General features: G+C 35.5%; 1 protein-coding gene across 1 annotated transcript; it reads right to left on the reverse strand.

Moving 5' to 3' along the window:
- Positions 1-421: 421 nt before the first annotated feature.
- On the reverse strand, positions 422-6,510 carry PLGRKT (plasminogen receptor with a C-terminal lysine). The gene is given in 4 exon segments (XM_005488172.1): positions 422-537; positions 4,864-4,973; positions 5,929-6,068; positions 6,373-6,510. Coding segments are annotated over 4 exon segments (504 nt in total).
- Between the last annotated feature and the right edge of the window lie 16,231 nt (positions 6,511-22,741).

A 22,741-nucleotide genomic window follows, 5' to 3' on the forward strand; every position in this document is an offset into this window, starting at 1 on the left:
GCTCCTGACTTCAAATTGAGCTGTGTATCCTGAAATGTATTTGAAAATGGTATATATTTATTTATATATTTATACAAACTTGTAACTACCAATTACCATATCTTTATTGGTTATACTGAGTTTGGTCAGTACCAAACTTTTTTACTACAGGTGAAAGTTATTTTCAGATTCTGAATAGACAGTGCAAGTACAATATTTCATTATAAACAAGGAAAATATACTACAGAATAATGATTATTTTTAAGAGATACTTATAATATGAAACCAATTGCTTTAGAAAGTACTAATTTTAAAAAATACATTAATTTTTTATTTTATAAAATCTCATAATCTTATCAAATTTTAAATAATTTAGTTATGTTAAAATGCAGTATTATAATCACATTTCAGATATGTGATTATAATACCTTCTTCCTATTTTTTATATGAAGAAATTGCTCTGAGATATTCTGATATTCAACAAATCTTTAAATGTAAGAGGTCATTTAGGCAATTCCAGCAAAGTGCTCTGTGTGTCAAGTATGTTCTCTGCTTCACCTTAAAAAAGGAGGGAGGGAGGGAGGGAGGGAGGGAGGGAGGAAGGAAGGAAGGAAGGAAGGAAGGAAGGAAGGAAGGAAGGAAGGAAGGAAGGAAGGAAGGAAGGAAGGAAGGAAGGAAGGAAGGAAGGAAGGAAGGAAAACTTAAGAAACTGATTTGTTTGGCCCTCATTCTTGTTTGGACCACATTAGCAAAATAGCAATTCATAGCTGTGTATTTTATAAATAAGCTTATGTCAATATACCAGCAAAGTTGTCTCTAAGGAATTTTGGACTGGTGGGGTAATTAGGAATCTGAGAAGAAAGTGCATCAGACATTCACATGAAGGCGTACAAAAGCTTTAACAAGTAAACTTGTACACAGTGTCACAGATGTACCATATTTGGGCACAATCTTTCTTTGTGGCTCAGGACTAGCCTAAAAGGTGGTCAGAATGTGGGCAGCACAGGACTTGAAGAAGCATTGCTCAAAACCCACTGATCACAAAAACTTTGCTAAAACAGTTACCTAAACATTAAGCATAGCAGGGAAAAGTTGTAGAGTGCAGAATGCTCTGGGTAAGGCTGGAATGAAAACATCTAGGACAGAGAATCCAAAAAACAGATACAGACTGAACATCATACATATGTTGTGGTGGTCTGATTGTGATATAAGAAGAGATGAAGATTAGGCAAAGAATGCATTTGTTTTGGCTGATGCCATTTGGCACAATGCCAACAATCTTGTTTATCTATGCCTAAAGTCCCAGCTTTATGATCCTTATAGCAGTGGTTTGAGACTGTATTCATGTGTGATCAGCCTAACTGAATATTGCAATGCAGTCAGGATTATGGTTATTCTATAAAACAGGTCTCAATGCTGACATCTCCCAGCTGTAATTTTTATAGTACTGCAGTGCCTGGGACCATCAGTAATATCCAACGCTGGTTACCACTCTCACAACATCAGTCAGTTGCATATAGCATCTAATTATGAAATAGCAAGAGATCTTGGGGACAGGGATCTAGACAGACAAATCTCTATGCCTGTCCCTCACATGTACTAGAGGACATTGCCCCACTGACTGCTCAGGACACAGGGACTCATCTATCTGAAAGTCAGAAAAGGCAGCCAGAGCTCCATTGCTGAGTAGAGACGTTCTGTGCAATTAGAGGCTGGCTATAAAATCCATCCCCTCCTCTAGTAATTTGTGTGGAAAACACCAACAATGTGTGCCTGGACTAGGAGGAGAAGCAGGTTGATTCTTGGTGTCCTCAGAGGTTTAGAAAAGATAGTTTGACAGCTGTTCTGTAACCCTGACCCCAAAGGATTAGGTCCTGATACACAGCCCTGGAAACTTAGGACCTTCCAACAGCACAAGCAGAACTCAAAACAGGTATTTACCTCTATGTCTTCAGTTTGGGTTTTACTTAGCCCAAGCTATAGAGCAGGAAAAATACCCTTCCAATATTTCAGTGGAAGAATACTAAAATAATGAGATAGTGTTTGGTCAAGTAGGCTAGAGACAGAAGAAAACAATAGCTGTAAGCAAGATCAGAAACAAGATGGCTAATGAAAGAGAAACAGTGAAACCTTTCAGGGGTATAAAATGATGCCAAAGGATGAAAGGCAGCAGATGCAGATGTTATATGATCACCTTAGTTCAGATACAAGGTTCACCATGCAGCACAGAAATAACTGCAGATTATTTTAGGAGAAGGAACTGGCTATGAGGTTGGTGATAGGTGTACCCTGGAAGAAAGAGACCATTTAAAGAAAGACCAGTAAATGGAATGGTGTATACATTCATTATTACACCAGAGAATAGATAGACAAGCAATAGCTTGTCTAGCACCAGGAGAATAGATAGACAAGCACAGAAATGGTTGCAAAGGTATGGGAGTGAACATGGGGATCAGTTGAGTATTGAGAACAAGCATTGTGGCTGCAGGTCAATTGTGTCATAAAACCTTCTCCTCAACTACGAAATTTTAATCATAAAATAAAATTGAACTCCTGAACCTGATTTCCAGACCAGATTCATCTGGGCTATTCCATTTCCTTTTAATCTAGTGCTGATATTGGTAATTAGTTTAATTTCCTTCTCTTACTTTCCTTTATCCTATCCTGTAAGTAGGATCTGTAGACCCAAATCTCTCACGTCTTTTTACAAAGCTAAATCAAATTAATCACTTTTCTTCCTCTTGCAAGGCAGCTTGTCATTCCCTAATAGTTTTAGCTCTTCAGTAAAATTACAGATTCCCTTTCCAGAAGTGATCTGAATTACATATGAATTTCCACAGGAGTTATTTTCCTGCACCTTCCCATCTGTACTCTGTACTAAGGTTGTGAAATATGCATCCCTGGATATATTCAAAAGCCTTTTGGACATTTTCCTGGGCAATTGGCTATGGATGATCCTGTCTGAGCAGGGGGCTTGGACCAGATAACCTTCAGAGATTCCTTCCAACTCAACCATGCTATGATACTAGGAAACCTCACTTGATGTTTCTAGACTTTGCTTAGGTCAATTTCATCACATTATTTGGATTATATTCATTCTGCTTATCATCAGCATTCAAGTCTTCCCTTTTTCTACCATTTCCAGCTGATGAGCTTGGGTGGTAGAAATCCCTATTAATCCCCAGTTTCTTGCTGACATTAGCAAATTGAATCCTATTTTGTTGTCTCATTTCTTCAGAACATCAATTCTTCTTCTTGCACTACAGCTTATTTCTTCTCTGTTGATGAACTTAATCAAGTTTGTAACCCAAAGATTTGATTAGGATTGGATAATTTAACTAAATTATTAATTAACTTAATGATCTTAATTATTAATTAACTTAAATTATCCAATTAAGATAATTGGATAATTATCTTCATAATTTAACATATAAAGCAAATGAAGATCCAGACCAAATCTTGAGAAATATTGTTAATAACCCTGCTGAAGCCCAACCTTCCTTTTCAAGCCCAAGATTTGACATAATTTATTTACTCCCATGCTTACCTCTCTACTAATTTCCATGTCTTTCATGCTAATTTAATCTTTAGGTAATACCCCATCAAATGCTTTCACGAGTTTATAACGGATCTACCACATTTCTTTTAGAAAAAAAATCTGGAAAAGACAGAGTTAGTTTAGCATATTCAATTTTATTTTTTATTTGGTTCCACAGTTTCTTTTCTGCAAAACATTTTCACAAGCCTTGCATGCTGCTGAAGTTCTCCTAATGGATCTGAAGTGATGAAGATGACTTTTCATATTTGGAAAGCAATAGAATAACATTGCTCCTCTTCAACCTATGGACCACACAATACAGAGTAAACACATTATATATAAATTCTAAATTCCAAGGGCTAATTCTGCTCTGTGTGTACTAATCTCCTTTTCAATACTTTTATTTCTAAGAACTACCCTTCTTCCCTGTGCTTAGCTGACTCTTCATAATAAAATCCAGAGAAGTTTGTTTAATGCTGTTGGGGAAATGTCACAGGTATACAATCCTGCATGACCAAAATGTATTTGCACCTGCATGCAGCAGGAACTACAGCAGGTTTTGTCTAATTAACCTACCACTATTTCCCATGAAGCATGCGGAGTTAGAAAACCCAAGTGTTAGATCTGGAGGCTAAAGACTAAGGGCTGAAACAGGTTTTTATTTTGTTTCAATACAGTTGTGCCAGTAGCAGACAAGACAATTAGTTAGATTTAGTTAACTAAGTCAGTTTGTAAAGGTGACATGCCATGGTCTGATGCTGTTTTCACTTACAGTCTACACTCACTGAGCCAGTCTCCTTCACTAGGAATCAGAATTAACATAAATGCATCTCCATAAACTTCAACACAATGTATATAATTTAATCATATAGACAAGGGACAGCTATGAGGTAAGACCCCACTTTCCAGGACTCACCTTTCTTCAGTCTTAGCAGGACACTGCAGTAAGATCATCACCTGATGGCTGTGTTTGGTCCTGAAGGTGTGAGGCCATGATTCATGTCTCTGTTCCTTTATATTGTAATCCCTAACCCTTTCCCCAAAAAAACAGCAAGAGAGTGGAATACAGAAGTAAATCACTACATCTGGCACTTCTCCCAGATATCCAATTCTTACATCAGCTGTATTTGAAACAAGAAGATAAAATAACAGTCTTAACTGAAAAGAAATGAGTACTGTTGACTAGCAAATATCTGATTTCAACAGCAGGAAAAGAAATGAGACATAATATTTCTGTCAAAGAAACCGTCAAATATCTATTACAAGATTTCTCCCAGCCATTTTAAAAAAACATAACAGGTTATCTGAAGCTTGGTTCTCTGTGAGAACAGGACAGACTTACATACCTTCAATCCTTTGCAATAGTGTCCCATAGCCCACATCATAATGACAGGAAAATACAAAGCATAAGGGAAGTATTGGCAGTAAAACTGCTGAGTTCTTCTTTTTTATTGCTCTGTGCAAGAAAAAATTATTTAGTATATTCAGCACATCAGCACTGTTACTCTAGGCTGACCTTGACTGTCTAAGACTTGTGTATCCTTCTAAAAATCTCTAATCAAAGAGCAAGTTTTTATTTCCTCAGAAACATTTGTCTTTGAGTTGCCTTCTTTCTCAACCTAAGAGTATTTTAAAAATACAGTAGTGATTTTTGAAAATATTAACAAATATGGGTTGATCTAACTCGTTTAGCATGCATGTGCAGTGCCATATACCCAGCCACTTGCAACATATAACAATATAGATTCTATGTTCATTTCCGAATGCTACAGAGAACCCATAATGCATAAGGTGCATTTAATCTTCACTATATACACAAAACCACAAATATTTCCTAATTCCCTCTAAAAGTTTTACAGCCCAAGAAAACATTATCAACCAAAAGTATTGCAGGCCAAGTTCTTCCCTATTCAATATAGCTTTATTAGCAGGTTTCTTTTTCCCTTGGGTCAGTTGATTTAAATTTAAGTGAGCAGACTTCAGAATATGTCCACTTGTTCCCTGCACTAAAAAAAATCCAGATGGAGAATGTGCTACTCACTAACAATTCATTAAATCTCAGTACAGACAATAAAATAGCGCAGCTTTTTAATACTCTCCCCTCTTCCACACACAACTGTTATTTTGTAGTGGACTTTTTGTACTTCAGATATTTTATTGTCATTTTATTGTCCGCTCATGTCTCCACTTTTAAATAAATCTGCAGTACATACATAACCAGAACACACTCAAAGCAGTGTCCATTTGTCATTTTATCAGTCTCTGAGCAACTACTGGATAAAAATAATATCTGGATAAAAACTGGATAAAACCTGCAAAAAAAAAAAAAAGGATAAAAAATGCAAAACCAAGACCCAGCAAAATAAAAATATATCATGTAATATACTTACATTTCCTGTTAGGGAATAAACTTCATATCCAGTTGTTAAAACTACAGTAGTAAGTGTCCAAAAAATGTCCTGAAATACTTGAGAAATTCTCACGTCCAAGCAATCAGCACGGCTATTTGCCTGTCTCTCATCAGGTTCTGCAGTGCTAGTTGCCTTTCCAGCTAAAGAAGGGAGACAAGTTAAACAAATCTAAGTCATAAATTTATTTTAAAGATTGACTCAATCTCTCAGTGGTCTATAAATCCAAAACACTAACTAAGAAGGCAGTCTTTCATGGGTTTTGATTGAGAATGGCCTTCTTCAGTAATAGTTTCTACCCAAAAACCATTTAGGTCAATTAGCAAATGCTTTTATGCAGAATCTTTCTAATTGTGCTTCTCAAGGTCCATACAAGCAAAATTGCAGTGTTAGGTTTTGAGTGGGACCCAAGTCTCAGCAAGACTCTCTAGATTAAGATTCTCTGACCTTTGCATTTCCATGCTGATTCATAGCATACCTGCTTTCCCAATTAATTCTGCTTAATTCTAATTTAGTTGCGATGATTTTAGAGTCAATCTTGGCAGCTCTTTGCCCTTTCAGGATTTCTTCTTCCTCTTGATGCATCGTAAAGCTCATAACTCTTCTGCAACACCACAGTTACAAATATAGAAAAGCACTGTGAAGACAACAGATTTTTAATAGATAATAAATATATATCAAAAGTCCATAAGGAAATACTTCTATAACTAAAATTGAAAACTGTTCAAAAGTACAATATAGTCAATATATTCACATGTCCAAGAAGAATTTTCTATGGTACAGAAGAATAAAAAAGCAGACTATTAGATTTAAATTTTTAGTTACATGCCCCATCTAAATCTACTGTTACATTTTCATTTAAATGAGGTAAATTCAGTATTTCAGGAACAGAAGTTCCTGTCAACTATACAGAACACAAAAAGAATTTCCTTTTTAGAGTGATGAAAAAATAATAATTGTGCCAAAAATAAGCAGTGTGAAACCAAAGTGGAGAAGTTAGTTAACAGAACAACAAGTCTTCTTCACAGCAATGTTTATAATCCATCTTGTGGGGAAAAAATTGAATACCTGGGTTTGTATGTCTAGGCTAGCTAACCAAGTTGGATGAGAAGTTCAACAAGGTACAGGAAACAGAATAACAGCTGCCTAAATGAGTGTATTCTAGGGAAGAAAGAACAAAGACTGAATTCAGAAAGTTCTCTTCTAATGAATCTCTAAAAGTAATTAAATATGTTCTTTTCTCCTGCTTTCTAATTCAAGAATAATTTAAAGGATTTGTAATTACTTAAGGTTTCCACCCATTTATTCATCTCCATTACTATTGATTTAGCATGAACAGAACAATTTCTGTTAAATTGTTACTAATTATTTCTTCAGACTATGTTGATCTTGCTGTCTTATTTACAAGTTCATTCAGTATCTAGATAGGTAGAAATAATTTTGAGACAGCATAATGAAAAAAGGACAGATCTAATTACATATAATTGTACACAGTAGGAAAAACAACATTCACTATAGTCTCACAGTACTATTTCATCTGTTTCTCTTTCCTCAAGACTTACATTGCAATTGTTGTTCTCACAAAAAATATCAACAGGCTTTACCTTTCTGATAGCCATAATTTTCAGATAGCTTTGTTTTGGTTTTCTTTTTTTTCAGAAGAAGTAATTATATAATGGCTGACCGACCACTTAATAAAATATCAAAATAATTAGATTTTATTTTGTCACCTACAAGGCAGTTGGAAATTCTAAAATAAACAAGTACACTGCCCATTAATTAGACCCATTTTGGTCCCAAATATCCTAAGCCTGGTAAATTGCTGAGGGCTGACATGATAAGATAAAATAATGACATGTAATATCCATTTAATGACTTTATTTTCATCTTCAGTGTGATTATAGGCGTAGTTTCCACATATGTGAAAAATATTAAGGGACCCTTTGTTTGCCTGTCAGCACAGAAAAGGACCTGTGCTTCCAAGATGCATAGTATTACCCTAAATGAGCTTCAATTTGAAGAAGCATGGTAAGGAAGTGGGACAAGGATATGCTGATGAAATACAGGTCTTGCTAAAAGGGAACAAAGGAGAAGAAGAAAAACAGACAGTTTAACATGCACAGTGTTTAGAAAGAAGTAAGTATGGGATAAAAAGAAGGCTGTAAGTTCAAACTTAGAAAAGTAAAGTAAAGGATCCGAACATGATTTCTTTAAAAACAAATACACACACACACACAAAACCCCAAAAAACCCCAACAAAAAAAACCCTCATACTTGTTATAGTCTGACAGCTCTTGTGCTGAAAGAAAAAGATAAGTCACAAACAATAAAGTCAAACAAACACCATGCTGCAGGAGCCTGTCATATCAAATTCCAGAAGTCCAAGGGTACTTCCATGTATATCTACAAGTAGTTCATATAAATAACCTATGATAATTGAAAACAACTTGTTTTCTATATTATAGACAGCAGCCAGATAACATTATCAAACATTTTTCATATTCTTTTCTAACTAGACCTTTTTTCTTTTACTTGAGTGAAATAACCCTCAACTTTCTCCATCCAAAAACAAGTGGTGGAATAAAATGCATAGAAAAATGCCTGCAATTTCTTTTCTTAGAGCAAACTTCTTCTATGTAGATGTAAAATTTAAACCAGATGAAACACAACACTGTATTTAAATTAATTTCTTAAAAATATATATATATATTGAAGGGAAGTTTTGGAATTACAAATCTTAGAAATGAACATTCTCTTTGTACATGACGAAATGTGACAGCCAAGAAACAATTATTTCAGAGGAATATTAATCCAGAAAAGGCAGTAAAAAGCAGGTCTAGTGACATTTGGCTAAAATAATAATTTAAATCTTGCTATTACTGAAGATTTATGTTTTTACAATGAATAGTTTACAAGATAGCACAGTGTAGCCCCAAGAAGACCCTGAGATGAGTTTGGGGATCCTAAGTAAGCTACAGTACTGATGCTGAGATTTGTAAACCAATTTTTATTTAGTCACAATTTATACAGAGAAAGCTTAGTAACAATACTTCAATACATGCTCCAAAACCCCTTTGAAAATTCAAATACATGAATACATGCTCCAAAACCTATGTGGTTTTATGCCAAACCCAGGATTATGTCTCTCAAATGCCAGAAGTTCCCTTTGTTCTGTACTCCGTTATTTCAACAAAAATCTTCATTCGCGCATTCTATTTTCAAGATCAGTTTTGTTACTTTGTCATAATTTCATCTTGCAAAACAAAAGACTACAGTGCTGTAGTTGTTAGGATTACAACAGGAATCTGAGTAATTAAGAGATTTAGTCTAAGTGCTCTAAGTGTTCCAGGGTAATTCCATGCTGACTCCACTGGATTTCAAACTCTCCTTAAGGAGAAGGAAAAACTGAGCAACAATTATGGCCAAAGTAGTCTTACTAAATGCTGTTTCATCACATGACTTAAACTTAGCAGAATAACTGTAGAAAAAACAGTTTGGAGTACACCTGAGCTCTTTTCAGGGAGTTCTGTAGCCACTGTGCAGCACAGCAGGGAACACCACTCTGGCATATTCTGACAAAGCAGACAAAAGGCAGGGCACCTGCCTATCCTGTGCAATCAAATACTGCTTTAGCATTTCCGGACCTGACATCTGATCAGTTAAATAGGTTTAAAATCAATTCTTGACTGTAAAAGCATATATACCTTTAAATAAATTTTGGATGCTCTAAGTAGCAAAATGAAACACCTACATGTGCACTCAGGCAACTCCTCTAAACTACTCTTTTAAAAATTAAAACAATTCCTGTGCAATATCCTTATGCCTGTCCATTTAACATGCCAATATTAAATGAATATCTGGAGCTTGAGTAGTTTTGAATGACCAAGATATCCTGACATGCTGGTTTTAAACTTTAAACTGGTGAATAACTAGATGGTGGTAGACCTTGAGGCAAAAAAACAGTGCCTTAAACAACTGCCTTAAGACCTTAAGGCAGTCAGGATTTGAAAACATATGTATATAGGAAAAGAATCAGAAGTCTACCACAAAAAATGACTCGAAATTAGATGAAAGAAAACCAAACCATGTTTGACTGCAGTTCAAATCAATATTCCATTTTCAGCTGTTAATTTCCTAGTAATTGTGTCTTATTTTCCTCCACATGTGTTCTGTTGAAAATGTCAGTCACACTGGGATAGTGAAAGACTTTTGATCTATTAACATGCAGATTTTAGGAAAAACACCATGTCCTACTATCTTAGAACTTACTTTACAACAATTTTTAAGATTACTTATTTCTCATTATGACAGAACAGAAGTAAGAATTAAGAATAGTAGGTATTTATCTTTACTGCAAAATATTTTATAGAATTTCATAGGTAACAAGACAAAAAAAAGTATGTCATTCAGACTTAGCAGAGATGGTCTGTGTTTTATTTAGAAAAGTCTTACTGATGGGAGAAGCTGATTATTGAGAAAACAAGCCACAGGTGCACATCACACTTATCAGGTGAACAATCATCCAAGTGCCATTGTCTTAGAGAACAAATTCTCCTTCATTTTAAGTACACAAATGGCCCATCTACATAGCCATAAAAACTTCAATAGGAATGATTTACATTACTAAATTTGTACTAAAAACTACAGATGAAGGATCTGAAGTGTAGCTTTAGAACAGGAGGAAGAGAGATACTGTAATTTTCCTAGCCAGGTTGCTGTGCATAGCACAAGAGAGCTGAAGCTGTAATGTGGATACATGGGTGCACATCCCAGCATGCTTTTCAATTACTTGTATCCTGTAACAATCAGACCATGATTTTATAGACACAGTTAATAAAATAATAAAAAAGTGGCAATAGCAACTTCTATATTGGCAAAAATATTGATTGCATAATTTTAAAAATTAAGTATAGTATTTCAAAATAAATGGGAACCAGTAGAAAGTGACATTTTAAATTTTGTAACACTCTCAAGAGGGCCCAATTAGAAATAACTTTCCCATTTTTTCTTTAAATATGGCTAGTAGTTTCTCAACACTGTGTGAGCTACTGTAAGGGGTGATTGGGATTTTGAAGTCTGTCACACAGAAACTGTTAGAGTAAAAGGAAATCAATGTTACAAAATGAATCATGACAGATGAAGAGAAGTGAGGCACAGAGGGAAAAGGTCAGTTACTGGGAAACTGATAATGCTAATAAACTAGTCAGTGGTAACCATCCTTATCATTTCTACTGATTATTCTTCAGACTGCCACAATGATGTCAAACCACACAAAAGAGCATTTATACCATCATTTAATTGATTAAAATCCAGTGGGAGAAAATTCTCATCTGAAATAATTTAATCGACTTTGACAACTTGCAAAAAAACCCTTCTCTGGATTACAAGTCACATCTTCACTTGACTAGAAATTTCTCATACTTTAGACTCTTAGCTTGTTTTCTCTCTTCCATGTGTAGATGGAATGGATGCTACTTTGGTTTTGTACCCCCAAATGGGATGGAAGGTGGTGTACAAATACTCAATAGAAATTAAAAGGAGAGCCAGTGTGAAATGCTCTCTTCTTCACTGCCCACATGTATTAAATATTATTTCAATGGTGTATTTTGTGCGTCTAAGTGTCTATGCAGAGGAAGAGACAGTAATCAGCCCTCAATAAAGAGTCAATTTTCAACCCAATATGCTTAATGGCTCTCCTGGGAGATATGCTCTTTTACCCAATCTATCTAAAATACTGGGCTGAACAAACACTTAGCTTGAGAGCAGTCATGGTAGTAAATCTGTAGAGAACATATTTCATGTCACTATCATTAAGACATAATTATACTGATGTCCTGGTCAACAGATATCTGGACAGGAAAGGAATTAACTACCTTAAAAGAAATAATCACATAAACACAATTTTTACTTATGTTCTGAACCCCAGTATATAAATCTAAGAAAACTGAAACTTTAAGAAACTTTTGGGATTCCCTTACACTCATGTAAAAGAGCTCTCCAGTTTTGTCACAGGTTAATACATCTGTTAGAGGCCATGGCTACTCTGCCTATAATAGATTATTTTCACTTACAGTTTTTCAGTGTTCAGACACTCTGAAAGCATTCTTTTAAAAAGTACTAACTTCTAACTTCTGAGGACTGAGAGCTGTAATGAAAAATAAGGCTTAAATTATAAAAAAAAAGTGACAGTCACACATAAAAAAAATCTGCAAATCCCTTCTAAAACATGTATGAAAGTTAGTGTGCAGATAGTACAGCTATATGTGGCATTTCACCAGTAGATGAAAGATTAAAAGCTCACGTGACTTATCCTTGGTGTCCTTCTTTCTAATCAATAGGTAAAACAAGAAGATGCTGCAAATGGTTCTTTGGCAAAAATAAATGAAAAATAGAATAGTGATACCTATCTCTACACCTCCATTGTAAGCCACCAGAGTGCAATACAGAGATGACAACTTAAAATAATTATGCAGTGTCTGCTTGGTTCTATGACCAGCATGCCCACAGACATCTCAGGAAATGGGCCTCTAGATCAAACAGTTAAAATAAATCAGACCTAAATGTTTTATCCTGCTGCTTCAAAGCTTGTTTGTAGATATTTTTCACATCAAGTACACACAGCAATTAAAATTATTGGCCCTGCAAGAAACTGCACTAAAAAGAAAACTTAATTTTTAAAGCTTCCCCACGCAAAGACAGATTACAAATTATTTACAAGCAAAGAGTTATCAGAAAAAGAAAAGAGTCTCACAATATTAGCCACAAGCCAGAATATAAACTGCACTGAAAAAAAAAATCACACAGAATCACAAATTATTCTGAGTTGGAAGGGACCCACCAGGATCGAGTCCCAACCCTTGTCTGAAGGGTCACGGACTGAACCCATGGCCTTCATATTATTAGCACCAAATCCTTTATATTCCTTTTTTTTTTGTCAATAAGGTACTGAAATTACACTCTTTATAAAGAAGAAATAATATCAAAAGCCCTTAAATCCATGTGAGATTTTTTGCTGCCCAAAGACAGTCTCAATTTAATGGGCAAAGCATGAAGGTAAAATTTCTTGGCACTAACTCAGCATTCTTATTTTTCTTCTATGTGGCTTTTAGGCAACAAACATGCAGCAGAGCGCAGAAGGGCATACACCACCTGCATTTAATGATCTTATCAACAAAAGTAAGTGAAATTTCAAGGTACTGTTACCAGCATTCAGAATTCTTAGAAGTTTTATATGAGCTTTATAGAGACAAACCAAAGTAATTGAATAGCCAGTTATGTAAAAGCAGGTATCAATGTTGAAGGAATACTAAAATAGATCAAAACATATAAAACATAGAGTTAATATTACAAAATCAAGGAATTTATATATCTGACTAATAACTGAGTAAGAGCTTTCCCCCACCCTCCCAAACTTAACTTTTAGGAAATAGTATTCCACAGAAAGCAAGTAAAAGACTAAATTTTACTTCAGTGGACTTAACAAAAGACTAGAATGACAGGTTTGCTCTATTAAGAGGAAAGAAACTATGGTAAATTTGTTGTGTCACAAGAAGCAGTTTAAGAAGGCATTTTTTCTTTGAAGTCAGTTAAATTCCTCCAACAAATTGAGACTAAACATATAAAGGTAGGCTGGAGGTGCACTTCCAAGCAAGACAAAATTTGCAAGCTGTATTCACAATGATATGTACTAGTCACAGATATTTCCCCAAAAAGTGCTGGTATAATTGATTCAACTGAATAAATTTAATTAATATTTGTCTCACTACTAGTGCAGCAACCAGTCTATTTTGCATCTTTTGTTGGTAGTCATTACATATTAGAAATAGCTATTAAAATCTGCTCTGTGTTAACCACTTCATTTGCTTCTTTACAGTGATCAGGCAGAGTACACAATCTGTCAGCTAATACCAACCAAACTGGCTTTTTCCCTGCAAGACAGATGGTTCTAATCTTCCTCAGTACAGGTATCATTTATCTTGTTCTGTTCCATTTCATGAGGAGAAACTAATAAGGATATAGAATTGTTACCAGAGAGCATTTATTTCCCAGAATTAAGCCCAGATCACCTAAGGGGCAAAACAATTTATGTAACGCTTCAAGACAAATGCATTAGTGATGTCGTAAGCGCTACTAGTATCTTGTCAATAGAAAACAAATCTAGCTATTTCCCACCCCAAAGGGAAACAGATGGTAGTAATCTGGAAAGGCAAAACTTGTTTACATTTTACTTCACAAGAAAGAACGGGAACAATTGGTTTCATTTTACTAGAACTAAAAAAAGGCCTTTTGACTAAATTTCACCGAAAACTTTGGGGAGGAAAAGGTTAGGGATTTTCATGACCCTGAAGAAAATGACTCAGTGTCTGAGACATTAAGAGAAATTAAATTTTTCAGGCATCATCATAGAGGTGGTTGATCTTTTACTAACAAAGATAAGGTGAAAAATCTATAGATGGAAAAATGTCATCACAAAAAGTTTTAGTAGGCTCAGGAAGAACTGCAGAAACCTGTGTCAGTACTTTCCTTTTTTATCAATGAAAGAGAAGAAGCATGAAGAAAATTTTCTTGTTCAGAAACTCACTGACATTTTAACACTAGCCATGTTTCCTGCCAAGAGTCAAAACATAGTGCACACATGCATTTTAAGCACCATTTCATTTTAAGATCAACTGATAAATAATTGATAGCATTTTGACTGAGTAATGAGTTAATTGAATTTATTAAGGAAATAAAATAAAGAACCGAACCCCAAAATTGTATTTGTAAATATAATCCTCTTTAAATGAAAGAGATGTCATCTCCCCCCTGCCCTTACTCACACTTTCTCATACTCTCTTTTCCATTTCTACTTATAGCTCATTACTCAAAAAGAGTTCCAGAATAAAGGACCAGGACATGTGCCAGATGTAAGTCCCTACCAAGAACAAACAATAGGCTTATGAGGTGCAGGGCCAGGAGTTGGACATGATGATCCTGATGTCTGTCTTTCATTCAGCATATTCTATGATTCTATGAATTCTTTGTACCTGTTTAAGATGGAGTACCAAGACTGAGCCTACTAGGTGTCAAAAAGACTTTAATGTTTTTCTTTTCCAAGTTTTGGTTTTTCCTCATCTAATTTCCATTAACATTTTGCATTTGTCTCTAAGAACGTAGTCCAGTGTCTAGTTTTGCACAAAACCTCTACTGATCTATCTTAATATTATCTATACATTCTTAATATATTTTTAATTCTAAGGAATTTAAAACAAACTGAGGAGAGGAGATCAGAGGAGACCTATGAGCTGCCTGATAAATAAATCAGGTCTTCCTTATCTCTCACTCACAAAATTCTCAGTATCTGTAGTAAAGGAAGTCCAGCAAAGTGCTATGTGCAGAACCCATGATTCAGTTCAAATATTACAAAACCAATAACTTAAGGAAGTTACTTATTTGTACAGAAACATTATCTTCTTAAATATGCAGATACAAATACTGCTTGTACTTTATCTCTGCTAAATGTGTAATCTCATTTTTCACTTGAAGATATGTTTAAAATGCTTCATTTGTCTCTTTTACTATATACATCCTGTCACATTTTACCATAGCAACTTCACTAGAAATTTCTTCAGAAGTAAGAACTTCAAAAACCACTAGAGGGTTACCTAGATTATCAAACAGAATCCAATAAGAAACAAACTTAAAACTCCTGCTGGAAGGTTCAAACTTATTTCTTACTTGGCAAACACAAATGTTACACCTTCTTTGTATATTTTCAAAATTACAAAGAGAACATACATTGAGAAGAAAATGTACAGTACATTGAGAAGAAAAGCAAAGAGCAGTAATAAACAGCTGTATAACTGAAGTTACAACATCTTGTTTTGCGATACACATGAGTGTCTGGATATAAACTGAAATGTAGTCCTGTTCCATATCTTATAACAGATCTATATTTTAAAATTTTTTTACATTTTTATTTCAGAAAAAAAATTTGATATAATTTAGTCAAAAGATATGGCCAATTAATAAGCATCTATGGGGTACTTCTTTCATTTCAGATTTAAGGACAAACTGTTAAACATGAATAGAAAACTGCCTTGTTACTTTCATTTATTGCCATTCAAAGCAAACCTCTTAAGGCAATACAATCCTGGCAGGAAGGTAAACCAATCATTCTATGGTCTGCCCCTAACCAAGAGCTGACAGTGTAAAGGAAAGAAAACATACAATATTAAGTTGCATTTATCTATGGCTTCAGTGAGTTTTTGATATATTTCTCCAAAACCAGATACTTTTGTCACACACCTTTTGTAACATTAAATTACATTCTAATGATATGAATATTTACACATTAGTATATATGATGAAATAATACCCCGAAGCATTTTCTTACAAAACGGAGAGATTTAGTGCCATTTGTAGATATAGCAAACACTCACCAGCAGTTTCACTTCAAGCCGATTTGTGAGTGCATGTGACATGGCTTGTGCATACAGTGTGCAATGCATAGATGTTTCTCCACAGGCAAGAGCTGAAGAACAGATGAAAGCACAGAACACTTGAATACATTTTCAGAAGTAGAAATCTAACGATTTATAATTTGAATGAACTAAATAAGATGTTTTTTCTGCAAGAGATAAATATGTTTGGCATTTCCGTGTTGTGTAAAAAGAAAATTTCACTTACAGAAGAAGATGCTGTAAAATTTGTATCTATGAAAAAGCAGACTGTGCCTTACTGAACTAGAGGATGAGTTTCCCTAGCAATTTTTTATACTATCTGCCCACTTACTCCACAGTTTTAACTAACTGAGGAAGAAATGCCTGTTCTTTTTATTTCCTTTATTAATTTGCATCACTGCCAAAACTTCAAAAGAAGCTGCTAAAACAAAGTGGGGCAGGGGAAGGGGGGGGTGGCAAAAATATCCACTGAGATACAGAACTATAGGGGATTTTCCATACCACCATCTGGTCCTAATTAAAATAGGACAATGAAGATTTATCATGACTCAAAATAAACCTAGATGATGTTAGTGACACCAAAAGAAAGAAAATATTTAAAAAAAACAAGGAAAGATTTTAAAAAAGGGAAGATTAAAAAAAAAAACAGGGGAAAAAAGAAAAGAAGAAAAAAAGGAGAAGGAAATAAAAAGTACTACCACAGCATTGTCAAAACAAAGAAAAATAAGCCCTTACTTTTCTAGATTTACTTGATCTTGACTTTCTTTTAACCAAGAATATAGAATCTTTTCCATGCCCACACAGGAGGATACAGGGAGCAAGTCTATAAACTCTCAAAGAATAACTGCTATGAAAGCAGATCTATGACTGTTTCCTGGCTATCCAAGATAACCTGGAGAAACGAATGCACTTTAGAGTCTGACATAATAAAACAGAGAGAGAGGAAGGACAGCAGCAAGTTGGGATTGAGACTATCCAGAGATTCATGCTGTAGACAGGTTATAATAAAACATTTTTATTATTGGAAAATACAAGATCTGCCAGAAGTATATTATTTTTCTAGCATGTTTATTTTCTTACAAGTTTAGTAGCTCCCATCAAAGATTAATTTAGGAGACTGTATTTGACTCCTGAAAGCAATGATGTTTTCCCACTGAGAAGAATATCTTTTTGTTTGGTAGGAAATCCTCCTGCTAGGAAAGAAAAAAAACCCCAAAAGTCTACCAAAAAAACCCTCCAAATCACTCCAACTGCAACTCCAAAAAACCAATAAAACAATTACATGCCATAAGCACCAACTAGGGTTTTTTTTTTGTTTCCAACACTTTCAATGTTTCTTGGCTTCTCCTGTATAACTTATTCTCAAAAGCTACACTTCTCAAGAGTTTCAATCCTCCAGTCTGAGCGTGAAAGACTGGCAGAGCTGACCTGCTGTAATCTCAAAGCAATACTTTTCTAATGTGTTTTGCTTAAATAATGGTTATAACCTTGTACTGAAATTTCTGATTTCAACTGACTTATGTATGTGCTAATACTAGATATATAATTCCGCATGCAGTGTAGGAGAAATGTATCTGCTAATACAGCAATATATATTACAAAACTTCCAAAATATACAGGAGATTGAACAATTCTTTTCCAGGTAAATTATTTCCACAAACAAGATTTTTGCTTTGTTTTTGCCCTCTGACAGGCAGGGCACATGGAGGCTTTAATTCCCAATTCCCTTCTCCATCCCTTGTCATGTTATTTCTGTGTCATTATCACTTAACATACTTCTAAAGTCTGTCTGACAGCTGTCAGTTAAAAGTTAGACCAAGTCACATCTTGTTTCAACAGACTGCTGCTGTGCGTGTGGTGCCCAGTACAAGTGCAGACATCAAACAGTAACTGCTCATAATTCTCAGTCTGGGAAGAAAGAGAGGTAAGAAAATCCTCCCTCACAGGATCCAAAAAATACAGCGAGCCACAGCCTGCTTCTGTGGGTGTTAGAGAATCATAAAATAACTTGGGTTCAACCTCAGCTGTCTTACTCAGAACAGCTATGTGATCAGACCAGGAGACCAGGCTGCTGAGGGCTTTCATCCTGCCAGCTCTAGAAAACCTCCAAAGATGGAAGTATCACTGAGCCTTAGCTCCACTGCTGGATTAGCCTTGCAGGGAAAAAGGTTTCTCCTTACACTCAGTCTGCACTGTTCCCCAAATCCTGTTTCAATGTATACCTATTACCTCTTGCACTTTCTGGCTGTACTTTCTTGATTACTCGCGGTTGGTGGGAGGCTGCCCTCAGGTCCTGCTTCCCAGAAGGCATCTCATTTCAGGCTAAGTAAGCACAGTGCACTTGGCCTCCTTGCAAGAAGTGCTCCTGCCCTTGGCCATCTTGGTGGTCTGCTGCAAAAGCTGCTCTTTTTTACCTATGTTATTCTTGCACTGGGGAAGAAGGGGGAAAAAAAGTGGATGCAGTATTTAAATGGATTTAACAAAGCCCTGAACAGAAGACAACAGAAAATTTTGTCAACCTACTAGCTTCACTATAGCTTAAAAAGCCCTCATTTGTCCTTTTGACTCTCTCTTCTGTCAGGGTACACTGCTGACTTATGCCCTAGTTGCTGTTTTCCAGTGTCCCCTCATCTCTACAGAATTGCTCCCATTTTTCAGCTCTCAGTCTGTGTTGTGGCCAAGGACACTTAGCTGACACTTAAATCATGTCATCTTTCCTGAACTCTTCTATCCTTCAAAGCTCCTATGGCACCTCGCCTACCAGTTTCCCAAGCAAGATTAAATCCTTTCTCCCAGTGTCCAGGGTCTGCAACTCATCTTGCTACAATCAAGCCTGACTGTAATATTATAGTTCTCCCTCATTTGTAAATAACAAATTCAGCTGTGCATGATGGCTCTTGGATGGTCGATCTAGTACATACACACCTGTATCAAGCAGTTATTACTCACATTTTGCAGAATGTACCCAATTATTTATGTCTTCCTATTTATGGCAGATTTTCAGCAGATATTCAGCAGATTTTAGGGAGACCACAGTCTCATGAGAATCAGTTAGTAATCCAGAGACTTTCTTCAGTTGTTTGAAAGAACAACTTGTTTCTTCATGTATTTTGTCATTCTGATTGATGACCTGCAGCACGCTCCCTCCAGAGTGCCACGTTTTGTGGACTCTCCTTTGACCTTAACTCACACACTACACCTTCTCATCATGGGCATCACTACTACTTGTCTTTCCTTCCTGTCTTTCCTAGAGAGCTAGTACCTCTCTGTTAGAGATTTCAAGGTGCAGGAACTGTCCTGCCATATCTCAGTTATTCCCATGATGTTGCAGTACTGTGACCAGAGACAGCTCTTGTTGTTCGTGCTTGTGTCTCAGGCTGTGTACATCTGTGCTTGAGCATGTACAGCCTTCCTTTCTCCAGAACCATCAACACTGCAGAAAATCCCAGTGCACTGTCTCAAAAAAGCTTCTTCCAGGACTAGATACATTCTAGGCTTCTTTATTTAATATCTACTGCAACAGCAGAATGCTCCTATTGTGCTGCTGTAGTAGAAACACCTTTTTTTAAAATTTTTTGATTTGGAGAAAACACAGAGGTTTTTCATGTCCTGGGGTTTGATGCAAACCCCAGGAATTCAAAACCAGAGTAAGGTGCTCTGCAACAGCTTAGAGAATTCTTTGTGCTCCATTTACTACTCTATTCACTTCTCTAAGCAGGCCCTTATGCAACACAATTGTCTCTTCCTTTCTCTGACTCTGAATCACTGCTTCTCTCCTCACTGCTTTTTTGTAAATTTTTCCCAGAAATGCATCTAGGTGAAAACTTCAATGGCTTGACAACATCAAGAGACGCACTTAAACCCTAGGTCTGATTGTTATATATAAAGACATTAAAGCAAATCAGTCTTTTCATCCATGCCTTTCCATCTATCATCTCATAATAGAGAAAGGAGTGATATAACAAAATTACAAAGTACTCCTTAATTCAGATCTCATTATTAATGATGAAGTTTATATGAGAAACAGTAAAAAAGGTCAGTCACTAAAGGATTCAATGTATCACCAATTATTTGTGGAGTTCCAATGAAAAAAAATCTTCTAATTAAGTAATAGAACACTTATACACTGAGAATATACCTGAAAACAGTCATGAAGGATTTTAAATGCTACTAGGACTTAGTTTTTTTAGTTGTATGAACTAAAAACCACTGCTTACTATGCAGTACTATTCCTATACACATCAAGATATCTTCATCTTCTTATAATATCACTGGAAAAATAAACAAAATTCCTGTTATTAGAACAAAATCTCAGCTTTCTCCTATGTAGGGTTACCTTTCAAGTAGTGCAGACATGCTATGTACAGGAAAACTGGGATATTAATAAATTTCCCCTGAGTAGTGCTTCCCAAGGAAAGAAGGGAAAAGCAACTTTTTAGAGCCAAAAGCAGTATAAAAATAACAGCAGAACATAAACTAAAATCTAACTGGCAGAGTGGAGCGGGGTGTCACAGGAGGTAATGGCATAGTACAGACTTGGTGGGGTTCTGTTCAAAATTAAAGAGAGAATTTTTGATTCCTCTATATGTATTAGGAAATCTGGCTAAAATTTGGCAGGAGAACTTGGGCTTTTCTGTGTGAGGCTCCTAAATCAAAAACCTTTTGAATTGTGCTTAGACTGTCTTTTACACATCACTGCAAAAATACTACTCTAAGATGCAAAGTTAGTAAGCTCTACTTTATGCAGTCCTAGAATCAAATTAATTGGCAGTAAATTAAAATTTAAATCTGTACTGTGCTGTGATATTCTACCATGATTTTGCTTCTTATCATTCTAAATAACACTACACAGAGTATACAAGATTGTTTTCGTATTTTTAATATTATTTGAAGACAATATACTTGTATTATGCATTTAACCAAACTTAAGTCTCTCTCATCACAATAAAGTCTTTAGGAAGTATCTTCAATATATCTTCACAGTATGTGAAGTCAGACAATTTCTTATTTATAAAGCAACATTTTTATTTAAAAAGGTGTCAGGCTTCTTGACACCTAGTTCTAGCCAGTAAGATCACTGTCGAGAAATATTAATAAGAAATATTTAAAGTGTTCTGATCCATATTGAGGAAAGCATAGTAGGCCACAAACATTTCTGCATTCTTACTTGCTACTTTCAGATATGCATCTTTTTCCAGGCTTCCTTGTACATCTTAAATGGTTTTCTTAATAAATAGTTATTGCAATAGATTTCTTAAGGTATACATTTGGGATGTTAAAAAAAGACAAGGAATAGAAGAGGACTAGAACATAAAGTACAGAACATAGCACTTTGACTAAAGAAATACATGCAATTCCCACATTTAATTGTGTTAAGAGGACACACAGAACTCATTAAAAAAAAATCTGCTATAACTGCTCTGTGGCCTGGAGCAGAGACCTGCTCTTGCCTATTCAGCCTCACTAAAAGCACTCTGCAAGGCCATATACTAGTCTTGAGCTGTAGATCTGAGATAGTAAAGTGTTTGAAAATAATTTTGCAAACTACACTTTAAGGAGCAGGCTCGTGATAAAAACGAAGCCTCAACAAACTTCTACCACAAACAGTGTCCACTTGACACAGACTGGTATTTCATTCTGGAGCCACACAAAGACAAAACAAACAACTGGCAAGTCCTTCAACATCAAGGCAAACAGTTGAGGTTTTATTACTCTTCCAAAAAGCATTAAGATACAATTTACAAGGCCATAATGCCTCCTTTCCAGAAAGGCATCCCAAGAAAGGCATAAAGAAAAAACCCATGCACAACATCTTTTAATATTGTCTTATGCTGAAATAGTCATCTGGTTTGGTTGTCCAGCACATATCAGAATGACTCTAAAACTGACTGAGCTTTAGCATGCATCACAGTTTGTGATGTGGAGAAATCTTTATCAACTTCTGTCATGTTATTGTCTTCTTATTTTTGCAACTGTCTCTTTCAATTCTACAATCTTCCACATGAAATAAGTCAATCACTAAACAACTTTGCATTTTCTCTCTCTTTAGAGGAGAGCATACACCTATTTGGGATTGTTTTCTTAAAAAAAAAAAAAAAAGTGTTCTGTCATAGAAATGAATAGAACAGAAATCTCTGACTGTCTCACCAATACCTACTGTATTTCATTCCAGGTCTACCCAAACAGTAACTAGCTCATTTCTGTGCAGTGTCACAACATCACTGATACTGGGCAAGCATTCTAGGTGAAACAATTTTGATGACTTCTTGATGCACATCAATTAGCTTGGAGTGACAATTTTACCTATTCCTTTAACATCTTAATCGTGGGACTCTTTAAGAACGTTCAGAAGCTATGAAAAGCTCTGAGAAGTT

Source organism: Zonotrichia albicollis, chromosome Z, assembly GCF_047830755.1.
Source record: "Zonotrichia albicollis isolate bZonAlb1 chromosome Z, bZonAlb1.hap1, whole genome shotgun sequence".
NCBI classification, from domain to species: Eukaryota; Metazoa; Chordata; class Aves; order Passeriformes; family Passerellidae; genus Zonotrichia; species Zonotrichia albicollis.